This window comes from Esox lucius, chromosome 20, assembly GCF_011004845.1.
Source record: "Esox lucius isolate fEsoLuc1 chromosome 20, fEsoLuc1.pri, whole genome shotgun sequence".
NCBI classification, from domain to species: domain Eukaryota; kingdom Metazoa; phylum Chordata; class Actinopteri; order Esociformes; family Esocidae; genus Esox; species Esox lucius.
The window spans coordinates 2,445,454-2,469,692 of NC_047588.1; the positions used below are offsets into that span (position 1 = coordinate 2,445,454).

The following is a 24,239-nucleotide window of genomic DNA, read 5'->3' on the forward strand; positions in this document are numbered from 1 at the left end:
GTTGGCAGCCAGAACAACGTAAATGATTAACGTAACTTTAATCGACCACCACAAGTTTGGCAATTGAACAAACATTCATTTATATTTGATAAGGAAGACAGTTGGATTTAACCTCCTGTAACGTTAGGTTGTAGCTAAAGCAAGAAGCAAGCTAACGGTAGATGGTCAATGCTGAGCTAAACATGTTTACTCACCTATCTGGGTGTGTTTTCAGATGCCTGATAAAATTAGATGTGGTTGAGCCAGAATCTTTTATCGTGGTACCGCATATTTTGCATTTAGCGCTTCTTTTGTTTGGGCAGTCTTGTTTGAAGTTTTTGAACCCAAAGCTTACGATGAATGGCACAGCAGCGGCCGGTGCATTCGACATGTTTGTTTGTTGTCCTCTCATGTACGTAGTACGTGTTACGTAGGCAGGTTATAGGTAATGGAGGGAGGGGTATAGCGAGCTCATCAGAGGTTTCCTAAAAATAAACATTGTTCACGAGTCCCGCAGCTCGAGTCCGAGTCGAGTCTTTAGAGGACGAGTCTCAAGTTGAGTCTGAAGTCACTGTGTGTGTGACTTAAGTCGCACTCGAGTCCGAGTCTCAAACTCAAGTCCCCATCTCTGGCTTGAGGCAGGGGATAGAGGCTTGCCTAAACTCACACTAGTTACCGGTGGAGTCTTCTCCATTAATGCTTCATGACTCTGTCCCAATTGGTTTTGGGTCTCAAGTTGTATTTGGTTCTCAATCGTGTGTTTACATCCGTTCACATTAGGGATGTTATTTATCAGTGGCCACCGTCTCTCTTGGGCTGTTATGATTGTTACCGGTGCAGTGTTGCCGCAGGTCAAATGCCTGGACTCATCACACCAGCTTCATCAGTCTCCTACACATACTAAAAAATTTAGGTACGAAACAAGAACAGTTCTGTACTTATAGGTAAACCTTTGAAGAATGTTCCCTCAAAGGTACAATGTTGGTCTTTATGGGGACAGAAGAGCACTGTTTGACTAACAGAAATGGTACCATCCATCCATCTTCTTCCGCTTATCCGGGGCCGGGTCGCGGGGGCAGCAGTCTAAGCAGGGATGCCCAGACTTCCCTCTCCCCAGACACTTCCTCTAGCTCTTCCGGGGGGACACCGAGGCGTTCCCAGGCCAGCCGGGAGACATAGTCCCTCCAGCGTGTCCTAGGTCTTCCCCGGGGTCTCCTCCCGGTGGGACGGGACCAGAACACCTTCCCAGGAAGGCGTTCCGGAGGCATCCGAAAAAGATGCCCAAGCCACCTCAGCTGACCCCTCTCGATGTGGAGGAGCAGCGGCTCTACTCCGAGCTCCTCCCGGGTGACCGAGCTTCTCACCCTATCTCTAAGGGATCGCCCGGCCACCCTGCGGAGAAAGCTCATTTCGGCCGCCTGTATCCGGGATCTTGTCCTTTCGGTCATGACCCAAAGCTCATGACCATAGGTGAGAGTAGGAACGTAGATTGACTGGTAAATTGAGAGCTTCGCCTTGCGGCTCAGCTCTTTCTTCACCACGACAGACCGATACATCGACTGCATTACTGCAGAAGCTGCACCGATCCGTCTGTCAATCTCCCGTTCCATCCTTCCCTCACTCGTGAACAAGACCCCTAGTTACTTAAACTCCTCCACTTGAGGCAGGCACTCTCCACCAACCTGAAGTGGGCAAGCCACCCTTTTCCGACTGAGGACCATGGCCTCGGATTTGGAGGTACTGATTTTCATCCCCACCGCTTCACACTCGGCTGCAAACCGTCCCAGCGCATGCTGAAGTTCCTGGTTAGAAGGGGCCAACACGACAACATCATCTGCATAGAGTAGAGACGAAATTGTGTGGTCCCCAAACCTGACACCCTCCGGCCCCTGGCTGCGCCTAGAAATTCTGTCCATAAAAATTACGAACAGAACCGGTGACAAAGGGCAGCCCTGCCGGAGTCCAACATGCACTGGGAACAAGTCTGACTTACTGCCGGCAATGCGGACCAAGCTCCTGCTTCGGAAATGGTACAGAATTAATTAAAACAAAAGAAAGAACAAATGAGTACCATTTCATCCCTGAGGGGTGGGGCTGCATTGGACCCTGCAGCACTAAAAACGTGTGTAGGTCATTTGCTGGAACAATTTGCTAAGGTACAAAAATGGACTGGCTCTAAAGGGTACACAATTGTCTCTCAAAAAAGGTACCCCCCCCAGCGACAAGCATTTGTACCCTTTCAAGTACACACTGGTACTTCTATGTCTGAGTGTGCAGGTGTCCCTCTTGTACACCAGGGTGATTCCAGCTGTTTATACTGGGGAGTTCATTGGGCTTTGAGTTTCTGCCCAAACAGATAACCTCAAATGCGTGCAACAGCTGCTCTGTGGGGATTTTGGTCAGTGATGCGGAACGCACACTGGTTTGTTTGCCTAGAGCTTTTTGCTGTTATAGTCATTCAGCTGTTTCCGATGCTCCCTAATGGGCCAGCATAACTGTCTGGACAGGATTGCGGTTGTGTGTGTCGGTCATGGTTATTTGTGTGTTGGTGGTTATGGTGTTTAGAGGATCGCAGTTTTGAACTCCAGGTGGGGCAGTCGGAGCAACACTTACATTGGTACCTATTTACACCGTTACATCTAAAGTATTACCTATGTGAAATGGCACGGATAGCATTTCAAACTATTCTGCCTCTTGATCCACGAGGGCCACTGTTACGAAGGACGACCCTTGTAGGCAGGTAAATTGGCTGTTTTAAAATTGGCCAATCAGGAGCGCCACTGCGCTCGGCTTTTCGCTGAGGAAGATAGTTTAAGTTCAGTTTCAAGAAAACCAGGAAGAGGGAGCCAACGTTGGAAAACTGTGCGGTTGATTATAGTTATTATTATATATTGTTACTGGCATTGTGTCCAAGTCCTTACAATTGTGTGCGTGCAACTACCAGTAAGTAAAACGGGTGTTGTTCGTCTACCTTATAAAGTGACGCTTTGTTCATTGTGCTGTAACGAGTTCGCAGCACGTTGCTGTTCCTTATTGTATAATGGCGGAGCCTCGCACTGCCCACATGTTTAATTGTTTAGAATGTTGGGTATTGTTGCAGTGATTTTGCAGCGCTTAAGCTCTGAACAGGCAGAAAGTGTACTACTGCATTTAAGTTGTATAACGAAACTCTAATTTAATCTCTTGATTGTGTGTTTGTTTATTATATACCTGCTAGGCATGTAATGGCTAGTTGGCATTTATGTAGTCTTCATTCACTGATTTGTATCTGTATCTTTGTTTTAGAACCACACACTCACCAATGCCCGTTGAAACATTTATACTAATAAATCATCTAAAGGGAACATCTTGTCTGCATTCTGATCGATGCCCCCTTGATGGCCACAACCATTTAAAGACCAGCTGAAGGATACAGTCCTTCCAAAGCAAACCAAAACAGCCACAGCATTTGTGGGGTGATGGTAATACTTTGTGGGTGATAGTCGTCAGTGTGTTGAGAGGATTGCTCGTTCAAGCCTCACGCTGGGTGGTCGGAGCAAAGCTGTTACATCAGCATGTTCCCTTTCTGATCTTCTAGAAATCATTTAAAGTGCCACTGGAGACCTGCTAATCCTTTAGTCAGGTTATCCTCTTCATGGCCATCTTTACTAACTTCATTGTCTCCACCTGGCTAGTTATATTTTCACAGATATAGTTGCTATTTTCCAGGTATGTCTTGGTTTTCTACAGATTTGGCATAATGGACATACAATGGTTTAAAACATTGTGTAGCAGGTAAAGTTTGAATGTAGGTTGCAATGGTGCATGGAGCTATCTTTTCCAGCAGCCATTCCACAGGTTGTATGATGTGGCTCCCCTCATTTGATCTATTTTAGATACCGGTTTAAACCTGTGAAAGAAGAATGTTATGGTGCCTCACAAAAGCAGATGTAGCACTGTGACACTGACAGAAGTGCAGCGATAACAAGCAGGTGAGGATAGACCTGGAGTATGGTTACCACAGCAACATGTTTGTGTGTGAGATAGACTTGCATGAAGTGTGAAATCACTCAGAAGGAATTCAATTGAACACGCTGTCCAAATGTGGGCCATAGGCAACACAGTGATGTAAAATACATGCAGCTTGCTTTCTTCTTTTTTAAACAAAAAAAAATACATATGAAGTGTTGGAGTGTTCCATGCTCTTTTTACATGTTAAAGCAGCCTCAGCTAAGAAATGATCACACACACAAATTGTTGTTTGTTGATTTTAATTTTGTTGTAGCCATTGTCCCCCTGTCAGATTAGGAAGAGTGAGATAACAATGTGACAGTACAGACACAATTAGACCTAATGTTTCACATTAATGGTAATTTCTAAAGTCTGGATTTGCTTTCCTTCTCAACTTCTGCAAGTATCCCAACACATTCAGATCATTCTTACTGGTCCCAGAATCCGATGGGTTGAGCCAGAGTCCGCCTACGCAAATCATGAATCACGTAATTTGCTTTGATATTCTGATTAGACAGTATATTAATGATTAATTCTTATAGCAGAACACCCCTAATTTTTTACACAATTTCGAGGATGGTAGTTTCAGACTGAATATATGAGGCATTCTGCAGAGAAGCGGAATTCAAATCACAGTAGGTCGTCAAGCAACACTCCCCCAAGCAGCATTAGTTAGGGTCGGGGTTGGGGCACAATATGTGTGGTCTTAAGGGCCCAAGGCAAGTGAAAATGACCAGAATCTGAGTAAAACAGGCCTATGTTTATAAAAGATAAGACCATAGAATGTGATTTGCAGATCCTGACATTCCAGTAAATCACTGCACACATGATGAAGCACGTTGAAACACTGGACCATTATAGTGTTTTATACATATTTGTGGGGCTATGTAAGCTCATACTTTAGTGGCCCTAAATAGCATCAGAGGGGAAATAATATTTGACCATGAATTCTGACATGCTTATAAAAGGAATAAAAAAAGGGAAAGGGAAAATTGTCATACATGCCAGCAAGTACACTTTCATGTTCTTAAAACCACATGAATTTTAAATATGTCTAGTGTTCCCAAAACAAATGTTTTCATGTGATCGTATGTGAAAACGTGAAAGCATGTGAAGGGGTTTAAAAGCAAGGGTTTTAGAATGTGGGAAATGGATGGTACCTTCATCATCAAGTGGGATTTCAGAATTTACCACATAATAATGAAAACTTCTTGTCCCTCCAAACTAGAAATAACTGGTGGAAGACTCCCACTTGGTCACGTCACCTTCTAAGAAAATTACCTTGATAACATTATTATCAACAGGCAAATGCCAAACAAACCAATATATAACATATTTTATTAGGGTTATTGAATTGGCTATTGGCCATTTAATAATAAGTGCAAGGCATTTGTCATCCAATTAATATTTCCAGTTTTACAAGTGGTAATTTCCCACCAATAGCTTCATGGGGAAAACACAGCAAATTTTCAAGCCTAATTAATATTCCACGTACAGTGAACTCCAAAAATATGTATATTTACGTTTAGTACCCTGACATGGATGGGGGCTATGTGCAAAATGTGCTGTAATTTGTAAATTTTTTATCAAATGAAAATACCCAGAAATGTAAGCTGATTGTCTTCACCTTAGTCATATTTGCATAATTTGATATAAAGGTTCTGAGTTACAGAGCGCGCCCCCACATGTCACTGTCCAAATGCATTTGGAGGTTACTCAATATTACATATTACATAGTATTACCTTAGATAATCTGTCTGGAAGCACGCGTAAGTTTCAGTCAATCTTCAATGTGATCGACTTGGAGGGCCTGGAGGTCTTGTACTGTTGGAATGTCGTGGAGTAGATGGCATTGGCCTGAACAAGATTGTCTAGTAGCAGCTATTACAAGCAGAATTTCAAGTTCACATTAAATGCCAATATTATTGCAACTAATATAAATAATAAACACATGATATCATAGACACATGATTTTACACATAATTACATAGATTTAATACACCACACCATGTTTGCTCATACAATACCATTCAAAAGTTTGGGGTCACTTAGCTCTTTATTGCTGACCATTTTAAACTTGTAGTCGAACCCACAATTGCTGATGCTCCACATATTGAACTAGTCTAAAGAAGGCCCGTTTTATTGCTTCTTTAATCAGCAGTGCTAAAATGATTTTAAAAGAGTTTTCTAATGATCAATTTGCCTTTTAAAATGATAAACTTGAATTAGCAAACACAATGTGTCATTGGAACAGAGGACTGATGGTTGCTGATAATGGGCCTCTATACACCTACGTAGATCTTCCATGAAAAATCAGCTTTTTCCAGCTACAATAGTAATTTACAACACTAACAATGTATACATTGTATTTCTGATACATTTTATGTAATTTTAATGGACAAAAAATGCTTTTCTTTCAAAAACAAGGATATTTCTAAGTGATTAACTTTGGACAGTAATGTATATCTTTTTCAACATGCCTCATGACACATTTGAGTTACCGTAGCAAACTACCTAGCTAAACTACCTAGCTATGCTTCAGTAGTGGTGCTAAAAAATTTAAGTAGATATAGAATAACAGAAAGAAGGAAATATTATTCGCTACCACTTCAGCTTGATTCATAAGTTAGCACCGATAAGCACAGATCTACTGGCTAATCAATCAATCAATCAATCAATCAAATGTATTTATAAAGCCCTTTTTACAACAGCAGTTGTCACAAAGTGCTTTACAGAGACACCCGGCCTTAAACCCCAAGGAGCAAACAACAGTAGTGTTGGATTTAAGTGGCTAGGAAAAACTCCCTAAGAAGGCCGAATTTTAGGAAGAAACCTAGAGAGAACCCAGGCTCAGAGGGGTGACCAGTCCTCTTCTGGCTGTGCCGGGTGAGATATTAACAGTCCAATTGGAATAATAAATTTCTCTGGGCTAAATCCAGAGTCTATTTGATTCTAGACTAGGTCAAAAGTATGACCAGATGGACAAGTACAGGGACAGCAACAGGTCCCCAAAACCAGGTACTCTGCAGGTGTGGACCAGGACCTCATCTCCTCCAAAAATGTAAAACTGGAGGAGACTGAGAAAAGTTATAAGTGCGTTCCTCATATACCCCAGCACAATAATATAGCAGCGTAACACCTTGGAACTGAGACAGGGGGGTCCGGCGACACTGTGGCCCTACCCGGGAGAAGCCCCGGACAGGGCCCAACAGGCAGGAAATCAATCCACCCACATTGCCAGGCATCAACCAAAGGGACACCCACCAACCGCAACCCCCCTGAATGAGGCCCGAGTATTGCCAGCAGCGTACAGCCCAATTGCACAAGTGCGCAACAGAGAGTCAACAACAAGCCAGTGACTCTTCCCCCGAAAGGCATTGGAGGGAGGGCATCCCAGTGGCGAAAAGAGCCCACCTGGCAAGAAAGCAAGGGTGGACAGTATCAAGCCTACTGGTCACCTTCACGCCCCCGGGCCAGGCTACACCTAAGTTCAAAAAATGTTGTTCTAGTTAGGATTCTAGCAGCCGTGTGCAGCACTAATTGAAGTTTATTTATTAATTTGTCTGGATAACCAGAGAGAAGAGCATTGCAGTAATCTAGTCTAGAAGTAACGAAACCATGGATAAATTTTTCTGCATCAGTTTTTGATAGGAAGTTTCTAATTTTTGCAATGTTTCGAAGATGAAAATAAGCAACTCTTGAGACATATTTTATGTGTTCTGTAAATGAAAGGTAAGGGTCAAGGGTAACGCCAAGGTTTTTTACAGTTTTTTGGGATACGACCGTCGAGGTTCACAGTGAGATCTGCTAACAATGCTCTTTGTTTCTTGGGTCCTAAAACAAGCATTTCTGTTTTCCTTGAGTTTAAGAGCAAGAAATTCTCTGTCATCCACTTCCTAATATCTGAAACGCATGCTTCCAAAGTAGCTAATTTAGGGGCTTCTCCATGCTTCACTAAAATATATAACTGTGTGTCATCAAGTTTACATTGTGATTTCGGATTACATCGCCCAGAGGGAGCATATATAGTGAGAACAATAAGGGGCCCAGAACCGAGCCTTGAGGAACACCAAAGCATACCTTTGACTTGTCAGAGGATATGCCATCCACACTAACAAACTGATATCTTTCAGATAAATAAGATTTAAACCAGGCTAGAACATGTCCACGTAGCTGTGACAACTGCGACCTCTGCTGGTTCACCTCCCCCTGCAGTGGGCGGGCCCCAGCGGTCGACGTCACCGGCCTTCTGACACCACCGTCTCATCATACATTTCACCTGTGTCTCGTTTAGTGCACCTGTTCCTCATCATCGCTGTTTCCCCCGGTATATATGTTCCCTCTGCTCCCCCTGTCTTTGTGTGTGATTGTCTCTACCTACTAAGAGCTGTACGACGCTTCGTCACCTGTTTATACTTATTTTGCATTGGTTCGTGAGGATACCATTAAAAAGATCCTTCCACCACGCCTTCTCCTGCTCCTCCTTGTCCAAACCCCGAAGCCGTGACAGAATCACACACCCAGACAACAAACAAGGATATGGAGCAACAAGGAGCCACAGGCGAGGCCGGTGTTGCGGAGGTGGTAAAAGTACATTCAACCTTGCTGGCCAGCCTAGGCGCCGCGATGGACACTGTGTTGAAAGCGGTGCAGCGCCTAGAGCTGAGCCAGTGGAACCCCGCAGCACCGGCCGTCTCTCCACCTCCCCAAGCCGCATCGCCCAGCATGGGAGCGATGCCCATTCCGCTGCCCAGGGCCTACGACGGGGCGGCGGACCGCTGCCAGGGTTTCCTGCTACAACTGGACATCGCGCTCCAGGCGGTGCATCCTGCGCCGACCGAAGCCCAGAAGATCTCTTCACTCGTCTCCTGCCTGTCTGGGAAAGCCCTGGAGTGGGCCACCGCCGTTTGGAACATCGAGCAGCCCACCCAGGGCAGCTACGCCGAGTTCACCCGCCGCTTCCGAGTCGTGTTTGACCATCCTCACGAAGGGAGAGAGGCGGGTGAACGACTGTTCCACTTACGGCAGGAGACGAGATCGGCGCAGGAGTTCGCTCTGGAGTTCCGGACCCTGGCAGCGGGATCGGGGTGGAACGAGCGGGCTCAGATCGACCACTACCGGTGTAGCCTTCGCGAGGACGTCCGGAGGGAGCTGGCTTGTCGAGACGTGTCCCTCTCCTTTGACCAACTGGCGGACATGTCCATCCGTCTCGACAACCTGCTAGCTGCCCGAGGACGTCCCGGAAGAGGCCCGCCCGTTCCACCCTGCCAACCAGACGCCGCCGTCCCCATGGACCTGGGGACGGCTGCGCTGTCGGGCAGGTGTAGGGGAGGAGAGGTGCGGAGTGCCTCCAAGAGGAAACAAGGCCGTACAACCACGCCGCACCGCACCTCCCTCCCCGAGTCAAGAGGTGACAGGCAGGGCACTTCCGCATCACCCCAGGTAGCACATGCACATTCACCACTAACCTCTTCCCTCTCTATGTGCACTGTCCCTGTTAGGTTCCCCGGCTTTCCGCGGCTCTCCCGGTGTAAGGCGCTGGTAGACTCAGGCGCAGCCGGAAATTTCATGGATAAGTCTTTTGCCCTGCGGTCACGCATACCCCTCCAGGCCCTCGACACCCCCCTGCCCGTGAGAGCTCTAGACAGCCGGCCACTAGGGTCAGGTCTGGTCACGAGTTGCACTGTTCCCCTCCTCCTGGTTACCGACAACCGACACAGTGAAACCATATCCTTTCACATAATCGACTCACCCACTTTCCCAATAGTTTTAGGTTTCCCCTGGTTATCCCTACACGACCCCGTCATCTCCTGGTCTAGTCGACGTCTGTCGGGGTGGTCGCGGAAGTGCCAGGGTAGGTGTTTGGGTGTTTCCGTTGGCTCGACCTCGGTGGAGAGTCCAGACAGTGCGCCAGCCGTGCCCATTCCCCCCGAATACAGGGACTTGGCTACGGTTTTCTCCAAAGCCAAGGCTGCTGTGTTGCCACCACACCGGCTGGGGGATTGTGCGATAGACCTCGTTGACGGAGCCGCACTCCCGAAGGGTCACGTGTATCCACTGTCCCGCACCGAAACGGAGACTATGAACGCCTACGTTACGGAAGCGTTGGAACAGGGATACATTAGGCCCTCCAAGTCACAGGTCTCCTCGAGTTTCTTTTTTGTGAAAAAGAAGGACGGTGGTTTGCGCCCGTGCATTGATTACCGGGCGCTGAACAAGATCACCATTCCGTTCCGCTACCCTCTCCCTTTGATCTCTGCGGAGGTGGAGAGGATGCACGGGGCCCGCTTTTTCACTAAATTAGACCTCAGGAGTGCCTATAACCTGGTGCGTATCCGGGAAGGAGACGAGTGGAAAACCGCTTTTAGTACCACATCTGGCCATTACGAGTATTTAGTGATGCCGTACGGGTTGATGAATGCTCCTTCAGTCTTCCAGTCCTTCGTCAACGACGTATTCCGGGACTTGTTGTGCGAAGGAGTGGTAGTGTATATTGATGACATCTTGATATTCACTGCTACCCGCGCCAAACATGTCTCGTTAGTGCGCAGAGTGCTGGCTCGACTGCTGGAGCATGACCTGTACGTGAAAGCCGAGAAGTGTCTGTTTTTCCAGTCGTCTGTGTCCTTCCTGGGATATCGCTTTTCCAGCACAGGTGTGGCTATGGAGGAGCCTCACATTGACGCCGTGCGTAATTGGCCGACCCCAACCACGGTCAAGGACGTGCAACGTTTCTTAGGCTTCTCTAATTACTACAGGAGGTTTATCCGGGGCTTTAGCCAGGTCGCGGCTCCGATCACCTCCCTTCTGAAGGGGGGGGCGACCCGGTTGAGGTGGACCGTGGACGCGGAGCGGGCGTTTGTGGAACTGAAACACCGTTTCACCACCGCTCCGGTCCTGGCCCATCCCGACCCGTCGCTCCAGTTCATCGTGGAGGTGGACGCGTCCGATTGTGGGCTCGGTGCCATCCTCTCCCAGCGGACGGGGTGTCGTAACACGCTCCGTCCCTGTGCCTTCTTCTCCCAGAAGCTCAGTGCGGCGGAGCGGAACTACGACATCGGTGATCGTGAGCTGCTGGCCGTGGTTCGAGCTCTGTCGGCGTGGAGGCACTGGTTAGAGGGGGCTAAACACCCTTTCCTCGTCTGGACTGACCACCGGAACCTGGAGTACATGCGGGCAGCGAGGAGGCTGACCCCTCGCCAGGCAAGGTGGGCTATGTTCTTCACCCGGTTTGTGTTTACTCTCACTTACAGGCCGGGGAGTAAGAACGTCGGGGCTGACGCGCTGTCCCGCCAGCATGACACGGAGGAGAGGCCTGTGGATGATGCTCCCGTGCTCCCGGAGTCATGCATCGTGGCACCGGTGGTATGGGAACTGGACGCGGACATCGCCCGAGCGCAGCGCGACGAGCCCTCTCCGCCCACATGCCCTGAGGGCCGTACGTATGTGCCGGCGTCTGTCCGCGACCGCCTCATCTACTGGGCGCATACATCTCCCTCCTCCGGTCATCCTGGCATCGGGCCAACAGTGCGCGCCCTGGCCGGTAAGTACTGGTGGCCCACTTTAGCCAAGGACGCGAGGGTATACGTCTCTTCCTGCTCGGTGTGCGCCCAGAGTAAGGCACCCCGGCACCTACCGGTGGGCAAGTTGCACCCCTTGCCCATTCCACAACGACCATGGTCCCACCTTTCTGTTGATTTTTTGACTGATCTCCCCCCTTCCCAGGGCCATACCACCATCCTGGTCGTTGTGGATCGGTTCTCGAAGTCCTGCCGCCTCTTGCCCCTGCCCGGCCTTCCTACTGCCCTACAGACCGCGGAGGCCCTGTTTACACACGTCTTCCGGCACTATGGGGTGCCCGAGGACATCGTGTCTGACCGGGGTCCCCAATTCACGTCTAGGGTGTGGAAGGCATTTATGCAGCACCTGGGGATCTCGGTCAGCCTGACCTCGGGCTACCATCCCCAGTCCAACGGGCAGGTGGAACGGGTCAATCAAGAAGTGGGTAGGTTCCTCCGGTCCTACTGCCAGGACCGGCCGGGGGAGTGGGCAGAGTTTCTGCCGTGGGCGGAATACGCACTGAATTCTCTGCACCACTCCTCCACGGGAGTGACGCCTTTCCAGTGCGTCCTGGGCTACCAGCCGGTCCTGGCGCCGTGGACGCCGAGCCAGACCGGTACCCCTGCGGTGGACGACTGGTTCCGGCGGGCAGCGGGCACATGGGAGGCAGTGCAATCCCGCCTCCGGCTCGCTGTCCGCCGTCAAAAGACCTCCGCAGACCGCCACCGCGGGGAGGCCCCGGTGTATCGGCCGGGCGACCGGGTCTGGCTCTCGTCCAGGGACCTGCCCCTCCGCCTGCCCTGCCGGAAGCTGGCCCCGCGGTTTGTGGGGCCTTTTAAAGTCCTGAGGAGAGTCAACGAGGTAACATATCGGTTACGCCTTCCCCCCGACTACCGTATTAACCCCTCGTTTCATGTGTCTCTCCTCAGGCCGGTGGTGGATGGTCCCCTCCAGGGGTGTGAGGTGCGGGAGGTGCCCCCTCCCCCTCTGGACATCGAGGGGGCCCCGGCGTACTCTGTCCGCTCCATCGTCGACTCGAGGCGCCGGGCGGGGGGCCTCCAGTACCTCGTGGAGTGGGAGGGGTACGGCCCGGAGGAGCGGAGCTGGGTTCCGGTGAAGGACGTCCTGGCTCCCGTCCTTGTCCGCGACTTCCATCAGCGTCGGCCGGACCGCCCTGCTCCGCGCCCCCCGGGTCGGCCCCGAGGCCGGCGTCGTCGCGCGGCTGGGGCCGCGCGTCAGGGGGGGGGTACTGTGACAACTGCGACCTCTGCTGGTTCACCTCCCCCTGCAGTGGGCGGGCCCCAGCGGTCGACGTCACCGGCCTTCTGACACCACCGTCTCATCATACATTTCACCTGTGTCTCGTTTAGTGCACCTGTTCCTCATCATCGCTGTTTCCCCCGGTATATATGTTCCCTCTGCTCCCCCTGTCTTTGTGTGTGATTGTCTCTACCTACTAAGAGCTGTACGACGCTTCGTCACCTGTTTATACTTATTTTGCATTGGTTCGTGAGGATACCATTAAAAAGATCCTTCCACCACGCCTTCTCCTGCTCCTCCTTGTCCAAACCCCGAAGCCGTGACAGTAGCCCAATATGGGTTTCCAGTCTCTCTAAGAGAAGGGAGTGATCAATAGTGTCAAAACCTAGCACAGGAAATAGCTCCTTAATTAATTTTGTTGGAATCGGGTCTAGCTGAGAGTTTGTGGGTTTAGAACTCATTACAAATTTTGTAAATGTGTCGAGCGATATGGTATCAAAAATGTCAAGTGTCCCCATTGACACCTGGTCAGGGAGGTTCAGGACATTTTTAGGACAACTGAGATTTTGAGGACCATAACTATTTAAGGAGGAGTCAGTTATTTGTTTTCTAATGGTGATGATCTTTTCATCAAAGTAGTTCATGTATTCATTACAACTAAAGTGAAGACCCACTTCACTTGTTAAGCTTTGCTTTTTTGTTAACTTTGCAACTGTATCAAAGAGAAATGTTTGATTGTTTTTGTTAACCTCAATCAGGTTGGAGAAATAAGCATTCATTTGTAAAACTTCAAAAGAATGAAACTCAGTTATATGTTTGAGAGTAAATTTATATTTACTGTCATAAATATTAGCGACACCCCCCCCTTTTCGGGATGCACGAGGGATATGATCACTAGTATAACCAGGAGGAGAGGCCTCATTTAAGGCAGTGAATCATTAGGCCTTAGCCACATTTCACATAAACCAATGTTGTCGTGTTGGCCCCTTCAAACCAGGACCTTCAGCATGCAGTGGGACGGTTTGCAGCTGAGTGTGAAGCGGTGGGGATGAAAATCAGTACCTCCAAATCCATGGCCATGGTCCTCAGTCGGAAAAGGGTGGCTTGCCCACTTCAGGTTGGTGGAGAGTGCCTGCCTCAAGTGGAGGAGTTTAAGTATCTAGGGGTCTTGTTCATGAGTGAGGGAAGGATGGAACGGGAGATTGACAGACGGATCGGTGCAGCTTCTGCAGTAATGCGGTCGATGTATCGGTCTGTCGTGGTGAAGAAAGAGCTGAGCCGCAAGGGCGATCCCTTAGAGATGTGAGAAGCTCTGTCACCCGGGAGGAGCTCAGAGTAGAGCCGCTGCTCCTCCACATCGAGAGGGGTCAGTTGAGGTGGCTTTGGCATCTGTTTCAGATGCCTCCGGAACGCCTTCCTGGGAAGGTGTTCCGGTCCCGTCCCACCGGGAGGAGACCCCGGGGAAGACCTAGGACACGCTGGAGGGACTATGTCTCCCGGCTGGCCTGGGAACGCCTCAGTGTCCCCCCGGAAGAGCTGGAGGAAGTGTCTGGGGAGAGGGAAGTCTGGGCATCCCTGCTTAGACTGCTGCCCCCGCGACCCAGCCCCGGATAAGTGGAAGATGGATGGATGGAATAACATCTAGTTTATGATCAGAGATTAATTAATTTACGGCAACTGCCTTTGGAGCAAGGGATCTAACATTTAGGAGTCCCATTTTGAGATGCGAGGTGATACAGTCATTTTTATTTGTGACCGAGGCAGAGGAAGGCTTTGTCTTCCTAAGGTTATTTTTGTTAGCACTACCTTGTTTAACTTTTCTCAGCCTGGAACGAGTCACAGTGGCAATAGGTAAAGCTGTACTAACTACTCTGGCTATGCTATCGACAGACTCCACTATGCTAGCAGGCTGGCTAACAGCCTGCGGCCTGACCTGCACCCTATCTCATGTTAAGGCTATAGGAGTGAGACTCCTGTCAATGTTCCTAGATAAAAGAAGAGCACCACTCCAGCTAGGATGGAGTCCGTCGCTCCTCAGCAGATCAGGCCTGGCCCTATTTCTGGGAGAGTCCCAAAAAGAAAGCCAGTTATCTACAAACTCTACCTCCTGCGACGGGCAGAACTCCGTTTTCAGCCAGCGATTGAGTTGCGCAAGTCTGCTGTAGAGCTCGTCACCACCCCTAGCTGGGAGGGGGCCATAGACAATTACTCGATGCCGACACATCTTTCTAGCTAGTTTACACGCTGATGCTATGTTCTGCTTCGTAACCTCTGACTGTTTCATCCTAACGTCGTTGTGTTAACGGCTAATGTAATGGCGGCTAGCTCAGAAGCTGAAGAAATCTTGCCTGAATCTTTCCATTAACAATGCATGGATGAACCGATGGTGAGTGGAACTGTCATTCTCTTGGATGGCACTGCACTTTGTCCAGACAAGCTTACCAACCATGACAAATGCCAACAGATTGAAGAGTAGCCAAAATACAAATTAAGGATTTTTGATTTCCCACAAAGTGCATAGGTTTTATAGTTAGCAAGCGGTACCAGAAGGAAAGAAAATGTCTTTCCCTCACCTATTGTAACTTACTAGCAAACACTTCTGTATCCCACTGAAGTGTTTGTTATTACATAAGATTTGGGCGTATACTGGTTTGTGGTTATGCTAAAATGGTAATGAGGTGGGGGCCCCTAAACTGAACTTTGATGGGGGCCACAAAATGAACAATCCCGCCCCTGTTTGTTGGCCTAAAATTTATGAAATAATCAGGGGATATGAGTGGGTGCATGTGTTATATTTTAAATGTAAGAAATACACCGATCAGCCAAAACATTATGACCATCTACCTAATATTGTGTAGGTCCCCCTTTTGCCGCCAAAACAGGTCCACTAGACCTCTGATGGTGTGCTCTGGTATCTGGCACCAAGAAGTTAGCAGCAGATCCTTTAAGTCCTGTAAGTTGCAAGATGGGGCCTCCATGGATTGGATTTATTTGTTTAGCACATCCCACAGATGCTTGATTGGATTGAGATCTGGGGAATTTGAAAGCCAAGTCAATAGCTTGAACTCATCGTTATGTTCCTCAAACCATTCCTGAACCATTTTTGGTTTGTGGCAGGGCGCATTATCCTGCTGAATGAGGCCAATGCCATGAGGGAATAGCGTTGCCATGAAAGTGTGTACGTGGTATTCAACAATGCTTAGGTAGGTGGTATGTGTCAAAGTAACATACACAAGAATGTCAGGACCCAAGGTTTCCCAGCAGAGCATTGCCCAAAGCATCTCACTGCCTCGGCCGTCTTGCTTCCTTCCCATAGTGCATCCTTGTGTCATGTGTTCTCCAGATAAGTGATGCACACACCCGGGCATCCACGTGATTTAAAAGGAAACATGATTCATCAGATCACACTTTCTTCCATTGCTCCATGGTCCAGTTCTGATGCTCATGTGCCCATTATAGGCACTTTCGGCAGTGGATAAGGGTCAGCATGGGCACCCTAAATGATCTGCGGCAACGGAGAACCATATGTAAAAAGCTGTGATGCACTGTGTATTCTAACACTTTTCTATCAGGACCATCTATCACATTTTGGCCCTTGTCACTCAGATCCCTACGCTTGCCCATTTTTCCTGCTTCTAACACATCAACTTTAAGGACAGAATGTTCACTTGCTGCCTAATATATCCCACCCACTGAAAAGTGCCATGATAACAGTGGCATTTTTATATTTAAAACATTGGTGGGGCACAAACCATTTCAAAATATATGATACATACCAGTGCAATTTAGGATGATGCTATATTCATAGATAATAAATGATAGGAAGCAATCTTCGAGAAATAAAAATAACATACTTTTGTTGCAGTTGTTTCTGTTGACAACAGGTGGGGGTGTGCCCCACCTGCCCCTAATGACCAGTCGCCCCTGCATGATAAGATTATTAGTGTTATTCACTTCACTTATCAGTGGTCAGAATGTTATGGCTGATCATTAATAAATACCAAAAATACATTTTCGTTTGTTTAGTGATTTTTTTTCTTCACACCTTAGCATCTATAGCCATCGTAGCCAGAAAAAAAGGTAATCAATACCTTTTTGGAATTTGGGAAATAGGAAGCAGGTGCGCTGATCTTTGTGTAATCGAGACACGGCAATTCCATACAAGTCGAACCACATTTCCTGAAGAGCTTATGCTTTCATCATCAGTGCACCGTTGGTTATCCAATCACAGAACTCGCTCTGTCTGTGGTCTCGCGCGATAGAGCCAGTAGTCATGGCGGTTCCACCCAGCAGCAAGCTTCTTCAAAAGTGCGTTGTCTCTCCAACCGGGAAACAATCTGCATCTGTCATCTTCTTACATGGTTCAGGTGGTTACATTTTACAATTCTCTCCAAGGTTTCAGACATTATTTCCACAGTACCTACCCTAAACGTGCCTCGTACTTAGCATAGCAGTTGTAGGTTTCCGGCAGCCTAACCTGTGCTTTAACTTAGGGAGCTCATATTCAAATGCGATGCTAGCTTATACTTATCTTTAGACATGACGAATAACCATACTTGTCCACATTAGGAAATATTGTACTTAAAAAAACCACAATGACCAATATAACAAGGTGCGTGTGTGTGTCTACCTGGATTTTGCGTGTCGTGAAGTATGAAATGCATAGCAATAAAATGAATACCATCACGGTTGGTATCTTTTGAAGGACAGTCATTTTGTTTGGCCAAAATGGGAAAGGGATGTGATTCCCATCCATGTTCTAATCATGGGTCAGTCCAGAGTTGATAACAATTATCTTCTGCTGTGTAGGAGACACTGGGCATGGAGTGAGAGCATGGATCAAAGATGTTTTGGTGCCAGACATGGTTTTCCCACACATCAGAGTGGTCTATCCTACTGCCCCAGCCAGGTAAAAGCGTGTGTATGTTATGGATCCAGTGTTGGTAAAGCAAAGTATTTACAATTCCAGGGTTCTGGCTTAATTTCCCATGGGGGGCCAATACAAGAAAAATTTAGTGAAAATGTACACTAACTGTATGTTGTTCTGGATAATAGTGTCTGGTAAATTACTTAAATGTTATGTATTGCAATACACAGCTTCCAGTCAAGTTGCTAAAACCTGTTAATACACAGAGACGCAATCATTCAACAATCATCGACAGTAACTCAATCAACCCAGACAGGTGGAACACCTGATCCAGTGTTTGTAAAGTATCTCAAATTGGAATGTGGATCTGAGATCAGAATGCTATTATTTGGGCAGTGTATGCCTGATCCAGTGACACCAGATGCTTCCTGAGTACTGGCCCTGGACTGCAATTGAAATAAAATATTCACACAACCGGGCTAAGATGAATAATCCATGTATAGAAAGTGGGTTTGCATTCTCATTCTTCCATGTACCTCATATGGTATTTTCCCCCCGTTTCCTAACCGGTCTTTAAATCTTGTTCTATCCACAGGCCGTACACCCCCATGCGGGGGGCTCTATCGAATGTGTGGTTCGACCGCTACAAGATATCACAGGACTGTCCTGAGAACTTGGAGTCTATAGACATCATGGCCGCCTCAATCGGAAAGGTTATTGAGGAGGAGATCAGGGCAGGAGTACCGAAAAACCGGATAATCATAGGTACTGACCCCACATTCAATTATTTTATCTTTCTTCTGGTAACAACAATACAGTATATTTTCTACAATAATCAGAATGATGCAAAATGAAGCACCAGACAGTGTGCAATTGTCCATGGAACTGATTTTGTTTTTGATATTTTGGGGCCTCTTGAGTAGCACAGTGACTTAGTAACTACCACTGAATATAGCTGTCATTTTGGTCAAGTATTTAAATACTGCTCAAGGCATATCAACAGTGGCCTGAGGTCTAGCAGAGGGCTGCGTTGTCTTAATGCGCTCTGGTGACTCTTTGTGGCATGCAAGCTCAATAATGGTTGTTCTGGTGGGTGTGTCAGCAAAAATGTCCAGTTTAAGTGAACAGTTTGATAAGATGCAGAACGTCTCAGATAGATATCTGCCATGAACTTTGTTTGTCCTGCAACAATCTTCAGAATGTATTGTTACAACGAGTGAAGTGCATTATTGCAAATCGGACATCACAAAATACATTATAATGATTGAAACCAGAAAAGGAACCAGGCAAGCCTAGTTCAGTTGGAACGCAATTAAGTGATAATTGTTGTTGCCCTCACTGGATTTGAGCTATACATTTATTCTGTGTAGGTATCTCGACTTTAGATAATATTGTCACGCATTAACCTTGCACCAAGTTTAAATATTTCGCTAGACATCATTAAGCATTGTGTTAAACTGACTAACGTTTCTTATTAAGTTTACCTCCACCACAAATAGCATCTATGAACCGTATGACTTTTGCCACTGGCTGTTTTAACAGCTTATGAGCCAATAACAGGCTTACTAGTATCTACTAACTTACTACTTGGAATAGTCATGAGAATTGAACAATTGCTAGCAAGACTGAGGATGAACTGCCAAAGCTATTTCATTTCATAGCACAACAACGCACGGTTTTCTTTCATTCGTGAATTACATTGACACAATAACTATTAATATAGGTGACGATAACTGACTTTTTTTTTCAAGTCAAAAAACAAGAGAATCGTGGAAACCTCTATGCTTTTACTTCACAATAGGTTGTGATATAGCCTATATTACCCCAAAAAGTAATATACACCAGCAATAGTTGCAATATAAACGTAAACACTTTTAGTTTAGGTTTACTATAGCATAGCTACTGAAGCTTGTAGATAGCAAAGTTTTTGTCTATCCACAAAAAAATGAATCCTAATGCATAATTTGTTTTGACTGTGACGAGATTGGAACGCAGGACCTATTGTTTGCAAGTCTGCGTCTCTGACCACTACACTATTTAACAAGAGTCAGTCTGTCACTCAGTCACTCACTGTAAATCTGACTGAATTGGCCCTTCAGATTAAAGTTGTGAGCACACAGGTTCCAAGTCCACATCATACCACTATCAAAATAAATTCTTGAACACCTCTGGAAAAAACAGTCAGAGAGGGTTGTTGTTGTGTGCTCCTTGGGGTTTCAGGCTGGGTGTTTTGTAAACGCACTTTGTGACAACTGCTGTTGTAAAAACTGGAATTTTGTGGGTGACGTGGGCCTCGATATGTCTGTTGAAAACTCTGTATTCCACATTAAGAACCTCATACAAAAAGTCAAGTATTGTGGTGGCTGTGTCATGGTTTTGGGATGCTTTGCTGGATCAGAACTTCTGGAGAGCTTGTCATCATTGAAGGAACCATAAATTCTGCTTTGTATCAGAGAATTCTGCAAGAGAATGTCAGGCCATCTGTCTGTGAGCTGAAGCTCAAATATCTGGGTCATGCCACAAAACGGTGATCAGAATCAAGCATGCAAGACTACATCAGAATGGTTGATGAACAAAACATTTAAATAAAATAAAAATGTCACTGAGCTAAAGCAGTTCTGCAAAGAGTGGGATGAAATTCCCACGCTGTGAGAGACTGATCAATAGTTACAGGAAATGTTTGGCTGCAGTCACCAGTTTTTGAGTCTAAAGGGTCCTATACACGATCAGCGGGCAGCAACCCCATCTCTGCTAGGTAGGGGCACCACATAGGAAGGAGCACTGTACCTAGATAATTTATTTTTCTGAACGAATACCTTACTCTTTGCCCTGATCACTTGCAGCAGAACAAGAGTACATAGGGCAAGGCAAGTTTGGGTCCATGAGTATGGATCACTTTGTGTCTTTAAATTAATAACACTATTTGACAAATGAAAAGGACACAGATGATGTAACTATTATGAAAACAATTATAAGCAACTGCCATCATTTAATGTAATCTATTTTATTAATATTGATATACTAGAAAGCGAATTTGCTTGATTTACCATAGTTTGGGTTTGTTAAAACAACTAATTATGTTGTTAGTGTAGAAGAAATGACTTGTTTTAACAAAGCCCATAATTTGCTGGTCCGTGGCATAAAAAAGTTTGAGGCTTCTTGTGGAGTTCAGACCCATCACACCTTTCTTGTGTTTACCAGTTATTACGCACCAACTACACTTCTGGGAAAGCCCTTTGAATGGTTCATTAAGTATGTGCATTCAAGTATTCTAGCTGTATCCAAAATGCTGGTGAATTTTTCTGGAAAATTTGACTTTTTTTACTTTTTATTATTTTTACACAGTGCATATTGGGTAACATAAAGTACCATACATAATAATAATTGTATTAATTTCCGCATGAGTAATGGTAGCTTAAGACATTCTGGCAGCTGAAGCTGTCCGAAGTGGAAAATGCTATGTTGATGGAAATGGACTCTTCAGTCAGCACCCGTTCACAAGCCCATCTTTAATCTCACACATCTGGGGACATCTGGGCATATCTAGGCACACAGGGAGCATCTGGGAAAGTGTGCAAGTACCCATTATTCTGTCAGATGGGGCAAATGATGGGGGGAGTTCACACACTTTAATTTGTGTCACAAATCAAAAATAAGTCTCTTGGGTTGTTCCTTTATTTCATCAGATTTGAGACTGACTTACTGGTATATTCTCCAATTCACATGAACAAACTCTTATGTCCATTAATTCCCATTTCAACCTTATTCAATTTGCCACTGCTATGCAGTTAGGTACAGTGTTGTGCGTTCGCGTGAGCCTATATGTGTTAAGTCATGAGAGTGTGTGTGTGATGGCTCCTCTGCTATTTCCCCACGGATCCCTGCTTTTCTCGAAGAGTGAAAAACAAACACAAAACTTGCGGCGGCTGCCTTTTTCTTGAAAAACGTTTTCCATGGAAAGTTCTGGCGCTTGTCAGTCCGTTAGCCCTGAAAGTGGACTCAGGGTACAGACCACTCCGTTTCTCCGGCATGCCGAGTGACTCCAATGAGTATTTATAGTTAATGACAAAATGTTATGATTTAGGAAGATAATATTTCTGCAGTCTCCCAGGAACATGTGTTTTTTGAATCACTTTCTCTGGAGCCGAGTTCAGGGGCTTTTCTGGCCTTCCACACTGGGCCTTTCACACAAATGCTCAGCTCTTTTTTTTCTCTCCTCACAACTATTTCTGTATATTTATATATTTCAGGGCTTGTAGGTTAACCCTTTTCCCACCGTTCCCATCGGTTTCCCCTTTCAGGAATGGCAATCATTTGTTCTGTTACAGAGCCATAAAACTGCAATGGCCCCCCACAAATTTCCTGTGGGAACACTTACCTACGTTCTACCATAATGTTTACGGCACTTAATCTGAGCGGTTTTAATGTCATTGTTATTTATACTCGAATCTGATAACCAAAATATTTGGGAAAAAGGCTTTGCAGAACCCGAGAAATCCCTCCAGAAATACTTTTCAGTTCATAATTGGCAGCATATAAAAGGATAAAGAAACCTGATAACTTGCATTCTTCATTTTATATCGTGACAGAGGGAGTTCAGAACACTGAGTCCAAGAGTGAGTGTGGGTATGAAGGGGGTGGGGGTGAGAATACAAAGAGAAGAGAGGTTATACATCAAGCAAATGATTGGGGGGGCACATAAGACATTCAGGGGGGTCATGGAGAAACAAAGTCATGACTAGGGCAAAGATAAGACAGAGAACTAAATCCAAATGAGTCACACAGATCCAATAACAGTAGTGTGTGTGTGTGTGTGTGTGTGTGTGTGTGTGTGTGTGTGTGTGTGTGTGTGTGTGTGTGTGTGTGTGTGTGTGTGTGTGTGTGTGTGTGTGTGTGTGTGTGTGTGAAATACACAGTCTGACTGTACACAGCAATGACTTTGATTATGAAAAAAGGTAAATGAGTGAATGGGGAGCACATTTTTCCATACTGCATGGAATATTGAATAAAGGTTTTTGTTTTGTATGCTGACATCAGAAAATACATTTCCATTAAAATGGACATTTAAGTATTCCATACTCTATAAAGATGAATGTCCAGATATCCAAATGGTGGTTAGTTTTTGAACACTTGAATAAAAAAAATTTAAATAAAAAGAATGAATAACCTTATGAATAACCACTGTTTACATTAAAGGCGTTGCCCATGCGCTGGTCACTCCCTCATCCACCTTTATTCCAATTACATTATCTTGTTTTACACCAGGGGTTCCCAAACCTTTTTGGCCCACGACCCCCATTTCGATATCCAAATATTCTTACGATCCTAACCATGGGAAGAAAAATGATATAAACAACAGCCAACCTTAACTTATTTGGGGCAATGAGAGTCAATTATAAACCATTTGCACAGTATTTATTATTGTATTGTATTTTTATTTCAACGTCACACACTTGCAAATTTGTATGAATCAATTTCTGATTGTCTCTCACCAACACTAATGAGATGGGTGCATTTGATGCATGTGGCATCATAGTTTCTCAAAGTCAGGGGGCGTGGTCGATAGTGTGCACCTCATCTCTGCTCTCACACCCAGACTAGATTGATATTTGCGTTTAATACAGACGAGCACTTAATCCAGCTTCACAAAGAGATGAGCTATTGAAGGGTACCATGAGTGTTAATGCTCAGAGGAGTTTTAATAGCATTCGGTCACATGACAGCTCCATCAGCTGTTCAATTTCACTTGCAGTCATTTCAATTGAACCAGGATCACAGCCAAATGGATTTTGCATTTCCATAAATGTCATGTCCAAATATGGGAACTAGGTCCAAAAGGGCTCTTCCAAGTGTTGGATGTGAGCAGTCATCACTTGTGTGGGACAAACACTGCTGCTTTTGTCTGTTAGACACTTGCATAGCCAAGTCGAAAGACACTCTCAAATAACCAATCTTTCCCCTGAATCCACTGATTCAGACACTCCTTTGTATTATGTTTTGTTTTTCCCTTGCAAGCTTATGTTCAGTTCGTTCAGTTTCCCAAATATCTCTTTTACATAGGCAAGGATACATTTTGTTCTTGTCATACAGCGAGTCAACACAGTCTGTCTTAAATGCATCCATTGAGAATGACAACAGTTCCTATCTTAATTTTAAAAATCTTTCTAACACCCTCCCCCTCAATAACCACTGAGCCTCGTTGTGAGACCCTGTGCAGTCTCATGTTTGGGAATTGTGAGAACAACATGTCCTTGTGAATGGCATCCAGTGACATGTAGTGAACAAAAGTCAATGCACGGGCATCCCGGCCCTCACAGCTAACATCCGTTTGGAGAGTCGGGGTGTTGTTGAGTTGTTTAATAAGTGTTTCCTCTTGCTAGCAATAGCATCAATACTTTGTTTAACAGTGTTATCTGACAAAGGTATTGCTGCGAGTATCTGGGTCTCTTGTTTTTACCATATCAATTGTGTCTGGTAATATCAAGATCTCTGCAGTAGTATGTGGTTTCTTTGACTCTGCAATATGAAAGCTAACCTCAAATGATGGGCTCTTTCAGAGACAGTCATGGCCTTTTTGAATTAT

At 46.0% G+C, this 24,239-nt stretch overlaps 1 protein-coding gene across 3 annotated transcripts in view; it reads left to right on the forward strand.

Annotated features, from left to right (window-relative positions):
* Positions 1 to 17,002: 17,002 nt before the first annotated feature.
* The window catches only part of lyplal1 (lysophospholipase like 1), a 44,522-nt gene continuing 37,285 nt past the window's right edge, over positions 17,003 to 24,239 (forward strand). The window contains exons 1-3 of one of the 3 annotated variants that reach the window (XM_029115890.2): positions 17,003 to 17,156; positions 17,599 to 17,698; positions 18,252 to 18,421. In XM_029115890.2, coding sequence (XP_028971723.1) covers positions 17,063 to 17,156; positions 17,599 to 17,698; positions 18,252 to 18,421 — 364 coding nt within the window. In that variant the 5' untranslated portion in view covers positions 17,003 to 17,062. Of the gene's footprint in view, positions 17,157 to 17,598; positions 17,699 to 17,886; positions 17,973 to 18,251; positions 18,422 to 24,239 lie in introns of those variants that run through there. The other 2 variants (XM_010868824.4, XM_034289051.1) reach the window with 2 other exon arrangements.